This window comes from Chenopodium album, chromosome 11 (assembly GCF_948465745.1).
Source record: "Chenopodium album chromosome 11, dcCheAlbu1.1, whole genome shotgun sequence".
Lineage (NCBI taxonomy): Eukaryota > Viridiplantae > Streptophyta > Magnoliopsida > Caryophyllales > Amaranthaceae > Chenopodium > Chenopodium album.
Window position 1 is genome coordinate 53,690,497 of NC_137844.1, and position 14,122 is coordinate 53,704,618.

The following is a 14,122-nucleotide window of genomic DNA, read 5'->3' on the forward strand; positions in this document are numbered from 1 at the left end:
GTTATACAAGCATAAATCACTTGCTTGTAATTCTACTAGGTGGTGATCTTTTGGATCTTTATAGACTTAAATAGTGTATTTGGTAAGCTTTTGGTCACCTGATAGTTGATAATAATATATAAGTTATTTTGGATGGTGAACTTCTGGTCACCCATTACTCTTTTAATAAAAAAAAAAATCAAAATCTATTAACTCTTGAAATTTTCCTCAATACAAGTTATTATGAATCATAATCCATATATAGCTCAATCTCAAAGTTATGTCTTGCTATTCAATTCGTTTCATATATATCTAACATTAAGAGAGCGTCAGCACATTATCAAATGAAACTTCAGGTTTCCATAACGGGTAATTATTAAACCCGGATGGCCTAATTTAATTATCACATCCAATCATTTTTCTAACTTTGAGTTCTGGTCAGTTTTCCAACACTAGTGATTACTTTATTAAACTTAATTTATGCATGGCCATGAATATGATGTGATATTATAACACCAACATGTGTTTCTTTATACAATTGGCAAGACAATCAATTAATATTTTATCCAATAATTACTCATACTCTACTGGAGTTTAAACTATAAACTTGATACATATTTATCTTGTTGGATATTTTATACTCTTCTGGAGTCTTTTATATAAGGAAAATTCGCCAAGAATAATACCACCTTTTACCGGTCTTCCATTAATGGAATAACCTTTGAATTATTTCAAAATGGAACGACCTTTGATACGCATTTGCCAAAAATGGAACGTGACCTGTTGGTAACCTGTTTAATAGGTTACCTATGGCACATATTACAATGTTACTGGTCAATTTTTTTTTTTTAAAACAACCTTAAAATTAAAAATAAAATAAAAATAAAAATAAAAAAATGAAAAAAACTTAAAACTAAAAAAAAAAACTGAAAACAAACCCCTCCCCCCTTTGGCTGCAGCCACGCATTTGACCACCACCCGCTTTTCTCCACCCCACCCCCGGACGGAGGCCAGAGCCCCTATCTGGCGCCGATGGCACCCCACCTGACCTAGTCCCCGACCGCGCAACCCCTCCCCTTCCCCTGAACCATCTTTCCCTCACCCTAAAACCCCCTCCCTCCAGGCCTCCATTGGTAAATTGTCACCTCCTCAACGGTCAGCGCCCAATCCCTCTCCCTTGTGTTGGCGGACCCTGTTCAGCCCTCTGCTGACCGACCCCACTCCATTCACCCCTTAAACCACCACCTGAAAACTCTAAAACCCCAGAATCAAGAGTTGGTTAGGAGGATACCGCCGGCATCGGTAGGGGGCTATGGCTGCCGCCGGCGCGTTTGGGGGGAGGGAGAGTGGGTGGCGGTGATGGGGCTGCCGGCAAGAAGGAGACTTTTTTTTTATTTTAGTTTTTTTTTTTTTTTTTAAGTTTTAAATTTTTTAAAAGTTTTGTTTTTTATTAAAAAAAAATTAAAGATAAATGTTAAAATAAAATAAAAATGTTTCAACCAATTACACATGTGACACACTGACACGTGTCCAATGTAACCCGTAAAAAAGGTTATAGGTTTTTTGTTCCGTTTTTGGAAAATGCATATCAAAGGTCGTTCCATTTTGAAATAATCCAAAGGTTGTTCTATTATTGGAAGACCACTGAAAGGTGGTATTATTCTTGGCAAATTTTCCTTTATATAATCATGGAACTTAAGAATTTTACTAAAAGTTATTTCTTCTAGAAATATAATGTAGTTTATCACCTCCTCAAATTCGTCATTGTCAATAGTGGCTCCTTTCCTTTTCGAAGATTCTTAATTATATATCTTTAGATTCTATTGATCTATCACACTTCAGGCACGCTATAGGTTCATCAACAATTTGTGTTGTCCATCTGGGACATCAATTTTAATTGGAGCAATAACAATTAGTATATGATCAATGACATTTATTTATATCCATCTTCAGGATGGTATCATTTCAACATGTGGCCACTTCTATTTAATAAATCGTTGATTTTTAAGTTAATGTATATATCAAACTTACCATCAATATATTTTATTATTTATGTGCAAGGATTACATAAAATAATGGAATGAATACAATCTCCCCCTAATCCTTGCATATGGGGAATAAAATGAATCCAACATTAAATCTCATCCAAATTTTAAGGCATAAATTCTTTTATCAATGCATGTATCAAGCATAATTATAAAGTCAAACCGTAACTCTTGCCCAATTATATTAATCTCTTATAAATATGGGCATAATAAATTTTGTAAGTAAGTTGCTTATAATGTCATGATTAATTTCTTGAATTCATAACACTGTTTCTTGTTCCAATAGATGTTCTTATGATTTTTTTTTTTTTTCATGAATAATATAATTAATTAAATGAACATCATGCAAACATGCTTATTAGTTTTCTGTCAATCATGCAATTTCTCATTCACTTCTGGGAATGAGCTAGTGAGTCTAGTTAGCTATCATTCATCAATTTGATCTCACATAGAGTTTGCTATTAAAAATATTCAACCAAAAGAAAGCTACATCAACTCCTTAAAAACTTTATTTATATATCTTAACATGATAGATAATCTAGTCAGTATATTTTAGAAACTATTAGTAAATTTTTTTTTAGGTCATATACATGTTATTGTATTATTCTTGAGGGTCTTTGACCATGCATTGCCTTCATAAATTTAGATAACTTCAGGTCCATATATACAAGAATTTCATGTTAAAATAAATTCATCATTCCAATAATCAATTTTACATAAACATATAACATCAAATACTATTGAATTCAATCACACATCAAAATCATGACAATATATTTTATAATACTATATCAGTCAACTTAAATAATAATATTATCATGATACTCAGTTCAATTTAATTGTAATTATAATATATGTACATGAACAAAATCTAAAAAATTCTCATACGAGAATAATGGAAAGATGTATAATACAATGATGTGATACCATGAAAGAGTTGGGGAATGATACTACTTTCAATAATCAACGGAAACTTATTTCTAATATAAGCGATGGCAAGTCTGACTAGATATACTGGATTAAAGATAATAATACAAAAGATAGCTAGATATATACGATAATAAGATATACCCCATAGATACTTATAGTTACAACGAATGGCTAGCAATAGGATTAGTATAAAGTTGACTAATTCATCTCTTATCGTCTAGAGTATGCATGCAATATATTATAGAAATTGCAAATTACTACTTTACTAGCAGTACATTATATATCTTTACCCACTATGTTAAAAATCATGTAGTAGATGAGTAGTAGTCATTATTACTCATCAATTTATCATCACAATTATAATTCATTAATCAACTACTGATTATACAACATAATTTCCTATCAACAGATTAAAACATCCACGTGGTCAATTAATTTAATTATGACACCACATATAAAAAATATATGCTACAAAATAGTGCAAAGATTTTTAATCACAGTAGAATAAAAATATCACAAATCAGTCGCATGTACTTATGATTCGTATCAAATAATCGGCATATATAATACCTTGAAAAAGTCGAATTATATCAAAATTTGGTCAATAAATAATTCACATTGGACAACACTTTAAATGATTAGATGTAATGATAAACCAATGTAAAATACAAGCTAGGAGTTTGGCACAAAATATACTAATGAAGTCCCTGAATATATGGGATAAATATTGATTATCCTAAAAGGCTAACTAACAACTAGTATTATGGTAAGTATACATTGACTAAAGATATATACAATAGATATGATAATTATAGAATAATATATGGTACGTAAATATATCCTAAATTCCTAACAGTAACGTATGATTACATAATCATATCAACATGGCTAATTAACTAAAAGAAGAGCAAAATTCTTAGACCAAAAGTAGTCTGATATTTGCCTAACCCAGCTTCAATATGGCTTATTAACTAATAGCATATTTCTTAGGCCACAAAGCAATAATAAACATTGTTAACTCCATATTAATCTAAATAGTTTTAGATAATCGGAGACTTGAAAATTAAAATAAAATAAAATCAATCGTCCTACAATTATTCAACTTGATGGCAGATATATTAAACGTAACGAGACGCATCCTGCTCCCGAAAATCCATTGTGATAGATGAGACGCATGTTAATCAAATAATTTGACCGTGGTTGATTTCTCATGGTGTGTATTACATGATATTCCTATAATCTATCAATCCAAGAAGCAAAAAATATCTATGTAATATTCCTATCCTATATAAAGGCATAAAGCATATATAACCAAATTAATAAAAACAATCATCATTAAAGGACGGAGATTTTTACTCCATATCAAAATAAGTCTTCATCAAAATTGTTAATTAGAATACATCCATCAAATATATACATGTCGATCTGTTAAAGTATGTAAAATTATTCACCTAATAGTTTGATAATAACAAAGTTTAGGCGTACCTTGGATTGTCGTTTTAAATGTTGTAAAATTGCTATTGAAATCAATCTAGAGTTATGGTGCGAATTGAACTATATCAACAATATGTGAATCTGCTCAATTGGCTAGAGTTTGGTGCTGATAACGTATTGTGAAATAAAGAGAATAAGAGAAGAATTGAGGAGAGAATAAATCTGTGTATTTCATTCCATATGATAAGGTATATATATATACATACAATATATTTAGGACTTGATTGGATAAGAATATAAACCCTATCTAGATTCTTCCGGAATGATACAAAGGAGGATAATGGTCATCCACACGATATTTCATAACAGGAAAAAATTAAATTTTTTTTCGTAATATAAAACCTGATTCTTAAATTTTTTTTTTTTTTGTTGAAGACAACCAAAAACTCTAATTATCCTCTAATTATCCCTAACTACCCTTTTAACTCTCAATTATTATTTAAAAATAATATAAGTAAAAAAAAAACACCCAAACCCCTACCACCTGCCGTAAACTACCACCCTCAATATTCCTCCCCGTTGGATATGAACCCAGCCCCCTCCCTCGCCGGCACCAACCCAGCTCAGCCACTACCCCGCGGCCGACCCCCTCCCTTTCGGATGGATGTCGGATTTTGCACCTGAGATTCCCTATAAACTACTCTACGACTACGAAAAGAACCACCGCCTGAGATTCCCTATAAACTACTCTACGACCATTTGTCAAACATTCTCCAACCAAAAGTACTTACAGAGTTACAGCACTAGCTAAATGTCCTGTTATTTTTTGATTTATGTATTTTGCGAGATAAAAAAAGTCACAATTAAATCATGAACTCACACGAAATAAGGTGGTTTGATATGATTTTGTATTTTTCTAGTGTGGTTTGGTCTACTATGATGTATAAATTTGCCTAAATATTAACTACGTTTTTACACTAATCTGTAAGAAAAAACATTATCAATTTTTGAATCTTGTTAGATTCGTTTCAAAATGTACTTTTTTAATACTCCATCCGTCCCATAATATAGTTCTAATTTACCTATTTTGGAGAAACAAAATGTTGTTCATGTTTCTATTTTTGGATAGTATATAAAAGCTATTATACCATCACTTTTTTTTTTAAAAAACTTATTTAAAGCATCTACATTGGTTGGAAATGTAGCTCCCTATTTGACAAAAAGTAAAAGTGGGGATCTTTCCACCATTAGTACTAGCTCCCCATCTATCACTTTAATTTGGGGAGGTTAATAATATTGGAACCCTTTAATATCAAAGAGTGAGGTCCTTTTTGCTTTTTGTTTGCCACCATGCTCAAATAATGCCATATTTTTTTTTATTTAAAAAAAAATGAGAAAATAGGAGAGAGAAAGTAAATGGGGAAGTTTAATGAATGTAGGTATGAAAATGTAAAATGAGAAGGGTATGTGAAGAAGTTAATGGAAAGTGATGTGGACTAATGAGATGAGGATAGATAAATTATGGGGAGCCCCATCAATGTAGATGCTCTTATTGTACTTCCTAATTTATCTTTGAATTTTGCACATGTCTTGTATTTTTTTCCACCTTTTCTCTCTAAATTTTGTCTATGATTGTACTTTTCACTTTTATTAATGGAAAATGATAAACATAACCCTAAGGGCTATGTATAAGAAGCTAAAAAGGAAATATTGAGGATAAAGTAACATTAATTACACCGATTTACACGTGATTTGTCATGAATTCCCAACTTAATTCCATTTTAGGACGTATATTTAATGCTTATATTAGCCCTAAGGGCTACATATATCATTACCCTTTATTAATATACTTTATCTAATTTTTCCTCCTATTTCTTAAATATCGTGAAAAACACACAAACATGAACTATATTATGAGACGGAGTGAGTATGTGATTTTTATACATAAATTTTTTGAATACGCAATCAAAGATATTTAGCAATAAGTTGGCTGGTTAGCAAATACTCGTAAGTCAATGAGAACTAAACAATTTGATTTAGTCTAATTTGAATATTTACAACGATTCAAATAGAACAAGACATAAGTTTTTAACACAAAAACTGAAATCAGTACACATCAAACTTTTGTAACTTTCCACCACTACTAGTTCAACTGTAAAACTAGTAAACTTTTGAACTAGCTCAAACACAATCTAGAGACATGAATTGTAGACTCATTCTACACTTATTTGACTTTTTTAACGTTACCTTATAATTGATCAACTCAAACTTGTACCATTCATTTCGACATTTAGTCAAACTATACCTCTGTACATAACAACCACAGAATATCTCCCAACACCTCAAAACAAACGTGGCAACTGGCAAGCTGACATGTATGACGCATTACCTTTTCAATTTTAGATTTTGTCTTACATTTTTTTCTTTTAAAAGTTGAAACGCGTCGTTTAGTGCATTACAATCTAAAAACCTAGTCGTTTGATATGACAGTTAATATTGTCAGGAATTCAGTTGACGAATTCCTTCTTTCTTCCCTCCAAAATTTTTCATTGGGTAGGTTGAAGAATTCTTCAGCTTCACCAAGTTTTCAAGCAAAATATAAAAAGGAAGAAATATAATTGACAAAGTATAAAAAAATTCGAGGGTTCTGGAACTTTTTTGTCATTATTTTTTATTCCCCAAATCTTGCTAAATTTCTGGGTAAGTCTTCCATAAACCCTTTCCACATTACAGATCAGCTTAAACTATTTTAAAATTACTATTCAATTTGAAAGTCAATTGCTGAAAATTGGGTCATTCAACTCTTTATAAATCATGGGTGTGTTGAGATTTTGAGTATTTTGTGCATTTTTGATTGAATTACTATTTAGTAGTTGTTATTGTTGCTGATTTTTCGGCGAAAATTTGCTGGGAATAAACTCTATTAATGTCGGAAATTCGATTAGTTCGATGCCCGAAATGCGATCAGGTGTTGCCAGAGCCTCCTGTGTTTACTGTCTACCAATGTGGTGGTTGTGGAGCTATGCTTAAAGGTAAATTGCAGTTCTTTTAATTTGATATTTTTAATGCATACAATGTGTTTGTTAATATGTCTGAGTGAGTTTTTCTGTTTTCGGGTTATTTTTGTTGATGTAATGAAATAAACAGCTAAGAAGAAGTCATCTGGAAGTGAGAATTTGGTGAGTTCTGATACAATTTTTGACAAGGGGCCAGAAGGGGTCAAGGATAGTGGTGGGTTGATTGAAAAGGGTAGTTTTGATATGGGTAGTAGATCACCGTTGAGATCCGAGTTTGGGGAAGGTGATGGAAGCAAGTTACCAATGGAAGGAAGTGATTTGACTGAATTTCAAGGGGGTTTACCCAAATCACCTTTGAGGGATAGATTTTTAAATGATCTTAGCTCTTCGCCGGTGAGGTCAAGGACTGTTAGTCCGTCCTCTTTGAGGGGGAGGGGTGGTGATCAAGATTTTGATGGGTTTGGGATTTCACCTGCTAGGTCGAGATATGTTAGCAAGTCACCTGTGAGGGAGCTAGGGGGTAGATCCCCAATGAGTGTGAGAACAAGAGATTTTAGCAGGTCACCCATGAGGGGGACAGATGCTGTTGCTAGATCACCTGCAAGGGCAATGGATGGAGACATTGCCAATTCGCCATTGAGGGGAGGTAGTGTCTCTGAAGTTGATGAGTATGCTGAGAAAGAACATGAGGGGACAAGAATTGAGAGTGATGGGTCAGAGGAACGGGAGAGGAGTGACAAGATGACTCCCAAAACTTCATTTAACACATGGCTTCCTGATGATAATCATCCCAGAGAGTCTAATGATAACAAATTATGTAGGAGAAGAACAAAGTGGAGAGACCTAATTGGTGATGAGGCTGATCGAATTAGTGAAGGGAAGGAATCAGTCTATGGTGATGAAAATCAGATGAATCCAGAAAGATTAAGTGATGGTCCCATTCCTGGAAGTGGCTCTATTAAGGGAAGAATAGACAGAGATTCGATATTCAGGGATGACTATGTCGGAGGGCATGGAAGACCCAGAGCTTCTGTAGACCATAGGTACATTGGAAGTAATGGGGATCGGGTGATTCACAGAACTGTAAGGGAAGTTGTTGAAAGCGGGAGGAGTTCAGCTTCTTCAAGTACAGTTGATGGACCTTCAAGTTATCATATGGACTACTTTCACGGTCATGGGCACTCAAGGCATAGTTTTGAAAGTCGGAGAGAACCGGCTCAAATTCACTATATGGATCGCTATGAGTTCAGTCAGAAATACCAGGATTCTATGCAGCAATATCCATCAAAACAACCGAGGGAATTTGATGATAATTTGTTTTCTTCTCCTGGGTTATATAATAATGCTGATGATTATTCAGAAGAAAAACATACTATTTTCAGACGGGGATCCAAACAGCAGTTTGCGCCAGATAGACACATGCCAATGCCTTCGTTTTCCAATCACGGACCTGGTCTTGCTCATGATATGGAAAACTCATATAATTACCCCCCTATATATGATGATCCATTTGCAGGCCAAACGAAAAGGGATCATTTTCCCAAGCATCAACAGTTTGCATGTCGATCAAGGATGGGCTATGTTTCAGGGAAGTCCTTGGACTTCGATCAGGCTTCTCTCAGATCATATTACAATGAGTCACATAGTCACCATCCTGCATGTTCTTGCTCTCTCTGTCATAGAATGCCTCTCAATCCGGCTGCGCATCCAACATCCAGCCATAGTATGAATCTCCAAAGACGTGTTCCACGGACTTATGATCCTAGAATGGCACATACTGGTCCTCGAGAACGACCATCCCACCTTGCTCCTCATCCAAGGAGAGTTCTGGTAACTGGACAGAACAAACGGATTTGCCTCCCCATTGCTGGTGGTGCCCCCTTTGTATTATGCCACAAATGCTTTGAGTTGCTCAAATTACCCGGGAAGTTCATGACCAAGAATAATAAAGAGTATAAATTGCAATGTGGGGCCTGCTCTTCTGTTATGTCATTTGATCTTCAGAATAGTTTTTTAGGTGCTCTTTCTTCACAGAAGAATCCAGATCTTGTCAATGCTACTAGTGGCTCTGGTAAAGTGCTGAACGAGTCAGGTCCTAGACACCACCGTGACAGTGTTGCTGCTACTAGTACAAATTTTGAACCTTATGATTTTGATGCAATAGAGAACAGATTCCAGTATACGGAATCCAAAGCCACTGAAGCCACAAGAGGACGGAGAATGGTTTCAGATTTTAATGAATATACTCGAGGTATTTCTCCATCATCTCATTCTTCTAAGGAAGATCTCATTACAGATAGTGCAAGTGTGCAAAGCAGCCTACCAACTTCTTCAGAGACGGCTGCAAAGATTCGCCCTCCCCCTGGTTCACCTTTGCGGGAACATCTTGATTACTCTGGCCAACACCACAAAGCTGAGGCAGAAATTACAAATACTTTTACTGGAGAAGAGAAGCAAGTTCTTGAAAAAAATATATCTCAAGATTGCTCTGTGGGAAATACTGCGGTTGCTTTAGAGACTGAAGATCATTCCCACGAGTCATCAACTAGTTTATCTGATTCTGGGGATGCTCCAACAGAATGCAGAGATGAAAACAAAAAGTCCTCTAAATCTCCTTTCTGGAAACCCTTTTCACCAAGACCTGGTTCTGTCTCCCCTGAAAAAGATGAGGTAATTGTCAATGGTCACCGGGTACCACTTCATGTAATTAAAAAGGCAGAAAAGCTTGCTGGACCTATTGAACCAGGGAACTACTGGTAATTGTTGCAATACCTTTTAACTGCGTTCTTTTTTTTATTTTTTTATTTTATTTTGTTTTTTTTTACAAAATTAATACATAGTACATTTATTCGGCACAAATTTAATTTGACAAGTAAGTTGATTTAATTTCAGAAGGTAGCAAAATGATCTTAAGTTGCTCACTCGGTTGTTTTGTTGTAAAACATCCCTCATTTTCTTAATTGATTATTTTATTGTAGGTACGATCCTAAAGCTGGTTTTTGGGGTGTAATGGACCATCATTGCCTTGGGATAATTCCGGTGAGTTATAGTGCAAAAGAATTTCTCTCACTTCCATTTGGTTTCATCTATTTTCTTGCCAATCTTCTTTATAAGATGTTACATAGTAGTAATTGTAGGAAGTGGCATTCCTATTTGTCTTGCAGCCATCTATTCCAGAATTCAGTTTTCCCATGCCAGCAAATTGTTCTAGAGGGAAAACTGCTGTTTATGTAAATGGGAGAGAGCTTCAGAAAAGAGATCTTGATTTACTTTCGAGTCGAGGACTTCCAACTATGCGGGACAAGAGATATATTGTTGATATATCCGGAAAAGTCCTGGAGGAGCAGAGCAAAGACTTCATTGCTAACCTTGGAAAACTTGCTCCCACGTGAGTGTCTTTGATTCTTTTGTTAGTTCACTTACTTGAAGCATTTAATTACCACATGTCAGGCTGTCAGCTCAAGTAGCTATTTCCATTCATGAGAAACTTCTTGAACATTTTGGGAACGTACCTTGTTTGATTTTAGTGGTAGATTAGTTGTCTAATTTGTGTCTACACGGAACTAGCTGTAACAAATTTACAAATGAGAGTTAATATGCTGTTAGAACTTAGAAGTGATTTCATATCTATCAGATTAAAAATAAAATATTTCAAATTCACCCCTTTAATGAGGCAGCACATTCACATCTTAGGAATGAATTTTATTTTCAGCCATTTCCTCAAAACAATAGAAAGAATAGGAATTTAGCCTTTTTTGAACAATATATTTGGTTAGTGGCATGATTAACTGGCCAAAGTATATAAAGATTTTTTTTTTTTTTGGATTAATCTATGATTTTCTACCTCTTAGTTTGAATTTGTCATTTGTATGCTCATGACATAAATATTTTTCTGTGAAAATTGAGTTCGCATTTGCATTTTAAATAGTTCTTCTATTGTGTGTACTTTGATCAATGGATTGGGCACTCTTGAGCCTATTACTTTCATTTTAAATAGCTTTAAGTATGTTTATTGCAATTTTACCTGAAAGCGATCTTGTATAGATTTGGCTGTACACAGATTCAATAGATTTGAGTTATTTGAACAAACCATTTATCCACTACATCTTCATCGAGCTGTCTCAGCATAATTTAGCATTCACGATGTGCTGAGACTAGTGTCATCTCCGCATAATTTAGCATTCACGATGTGCTGAGACTAGTGTCCTCGGATAGCCAAAATTCTAATGAACATGGAGAAAATGAATTCTTCTTCTTATGCAGTGAAAGGTCTGTTTGTCTAACTTGTTAGGCAACTCACAGGGATTGAACTATCCTATCTTCTTATGCAATATAGAAATTTAACCTTAGATACTGATTGTTAGGCAGTAAGCAAGATTCGTGTATGAACAATAACTCATCAATGCTTCAGCACTTCAATGTCAAAATTACTCACTCTACCTTATTTTTTTCATTCAGAGTTGAGAAGAAAAAGCGGGGATTTGGTATGCGCGTTCCAGAGGAATTCAATAATTAATATTTTTGGGGGCTGCTATCCTGAATTGGATAAAACTTGAAACTGACAGTGGTTGAAAGATTGACAGTGTGCCATTTAGCACCGTGATTGTGAAAACTTTCCATATTTTTGTGTATATCATTAATTTCCTCATTATTTATTTGTTTAATTCATGAAATAAAATCCATTCTTTATAAGTTTACTGTTGTCAAAATGGTTGTTCAGAGTATTTTTTTTATAAGTCTGTAAAGTGCAAGATGTGGAGTGTTATCTGCAGATTTTTGGAATTTTGAGATGCTTATCAGTGGTTTATCTGTAAAGATTAGTAGAAAAAAGATCAGTTGGATATTAACAATCTATTGTATATAAATCTACTATCAATTGTTAAATAACAGATCTGATTAGAAGTTTTTTTAATCTGCTACCTCTGTTTCTTAATGTTCCTTCAGTTTAACTTTTTGCATAATTTTCATTGCGTAATTTTTTATCAACTTTATATGTGTATAATAAAAACTTACTCAGTATAAATTGTATAGTAGTCTTACGTTGTGATTTTTATAAATTTCGTGGGGTCATAAACCGTAAACTGTTTTTCTTTAGGAGATCCACAGAATGAATGATGATAAACTACTCCACTACTCCACTACTCCACTAGTAGCATAGTTTGTTAATTGTTGATTTTGTTGTTGTTCTAGTGCCAGTAGAGCATCATGCACAATCTAATGAGAATAGTACATAATGGTCCAATCAAGTTTACTAAATTCTCTCAAATTTTTGCGAGGACAAGCAGTGGAAAACCATTTTTGCCACAAGTCTGGCATATCTGGAATTACAGAAACATAGCAGTGTTTGAAGGTTCTATGATAAGAGTTATGCATTTATTTGCAAAATTTAATGCCGATCTTTACTTCATAACAAAATTTTGCTGACTGAAAATGGAGTTTCAATTGCTAGCAAAGATAGAGTTAAGATGAAATGGTCCCTCACTCCCGCCCACAGATGGGGTACAAGAAGCTCAACACTGATGAAAGCTGGAAGGGTTTGAACCTGGCCGGAGGAGGTGGTGTTATTCAAAATGATGATGGGTCTTGGCTTGTGGGTTTCTCTATGAAGTTTCACTCTGTTTCTCACCGGAAGCTGCCGAGCTACTTACAATAAGAGAGGGCCTGATCACTGCTAAAAAGTTTAATATCCTGCATCTTGAGCTGGAAACTGATGCAGATGCTCTGAAAAAAATGATCCAGAATGCGAGCTGGGAATGATTATCCAAGACATTGTGCGTTTGCTTAGGGGAGATTGGATAGTTATCATTCTTCAAGCCAAAAGAGTTGCCAAGTGCCAATGCTGTCGCTCACAATTTGGCTAAGTGTGGTTTACAATTGACTTGATGAAATCGAGTTTCACTACTTCACTCCCCCTTGTGCTCGAGATGCCTTTGAAAGAGACTGCAAAAGGAACTGATCTGCAGCATCTGCTTTGGCTGCTGCCTTGGAGTGCTTGGGATGATAGTCACACTTCAGACTTATTATCCTTATTTGTGATTTAAGGCCATTATAATATATATTCTCTTTATGTGTGCTAAAAAAAAATCTCTCAAATTCTAATTTAAAGTTCACTAAACATGTTTGGAACAGTTGAGAGTAACTAACTATTACCATTACCATGAAATTCTAAATTAGTTCTCAGGGTGATAGCATCTTCAATTCACAAGAACAAAGATGTGGATCAAAACTCAAATACTTTCAAATTACACAATTTAAACAAAAACAAATTGCTCGGTATAATTAATGCATTATTAGTCATGAGTAAGGAGACTCTAACCAAATAAATGGTGTGAGTTTGCCGAGATATGATGAGCTACAATTGTAAAAAGGATCCTCAAACTTACCATTGATTAAATTGTAAAGACATCCACCATGTCGCAGTCTTCGTCCCGGTGTTTGGCAAGGAGTATATTTCAGACGATCATTGGTACAGTAAATGCAGTTAGGCTTAAAACCATGAGATGACTCAATGGAAAAGGAAGAATTTAAACCTATGAAAATTGTTCTATTTCCCAAGCTTGACACTTCCTTGAGCTCTCCAGTCATAACATTCAGTTCAAATACCTCAAATCTTATAGTTTGATATCGGAATATATGCCGCCTATTGGAGGTAACAATTTCTCGACGAGTCACTTGACGTATAACCAACAATTTGCCTGATGATTCAACCAAAAAATG

At 34.4% G+C, this 14,122-nt stretch overlaps 1 protein-coding gene across 2 annotated transcripts; it reads left to right on the plus strand.

The window, feature by feature from the left end:
- The first annotated feature begins 6,917 nt into the window (after positions 1-6,917).
- LOC145569201 (uncharacterized) lies at positions 6,918-12,148 on the plus strand. 2 transcript variants are annotated; one of them, XM_081628557.1, is made up of 6 exons: positions 6,918-7,088; positions 7,334-7,420; positions 7,536-10,161; positions 10,384-10,444; positions 10,570-10,793; positions 11,864-12,148. In XM_081628557.1, the coding sequence occupies exons 2-6, from the start codon at positions 7,411-7,413 to the stop codon at positions 11,919-11,921; spliced, it is 2,979 nt and encodes a 992-aa protein (XP_081484683.1). In that variant the 5' UTR covers positions 6,918-7,088; positions 7,334-7,410; the 3' UTR covers positions 11,922-12,148. The 2 variants fall into 2 exon arrangements, with proteins under 2 accessions (XP_081484683.1, XP_081484682.1); XM_081628556.1 differs by having other exon boundaries at positions 6,918-7,420.
- The last annotated feature ends 1,974 nt before the right edge of the window (positions 12,149-14,122 follow it).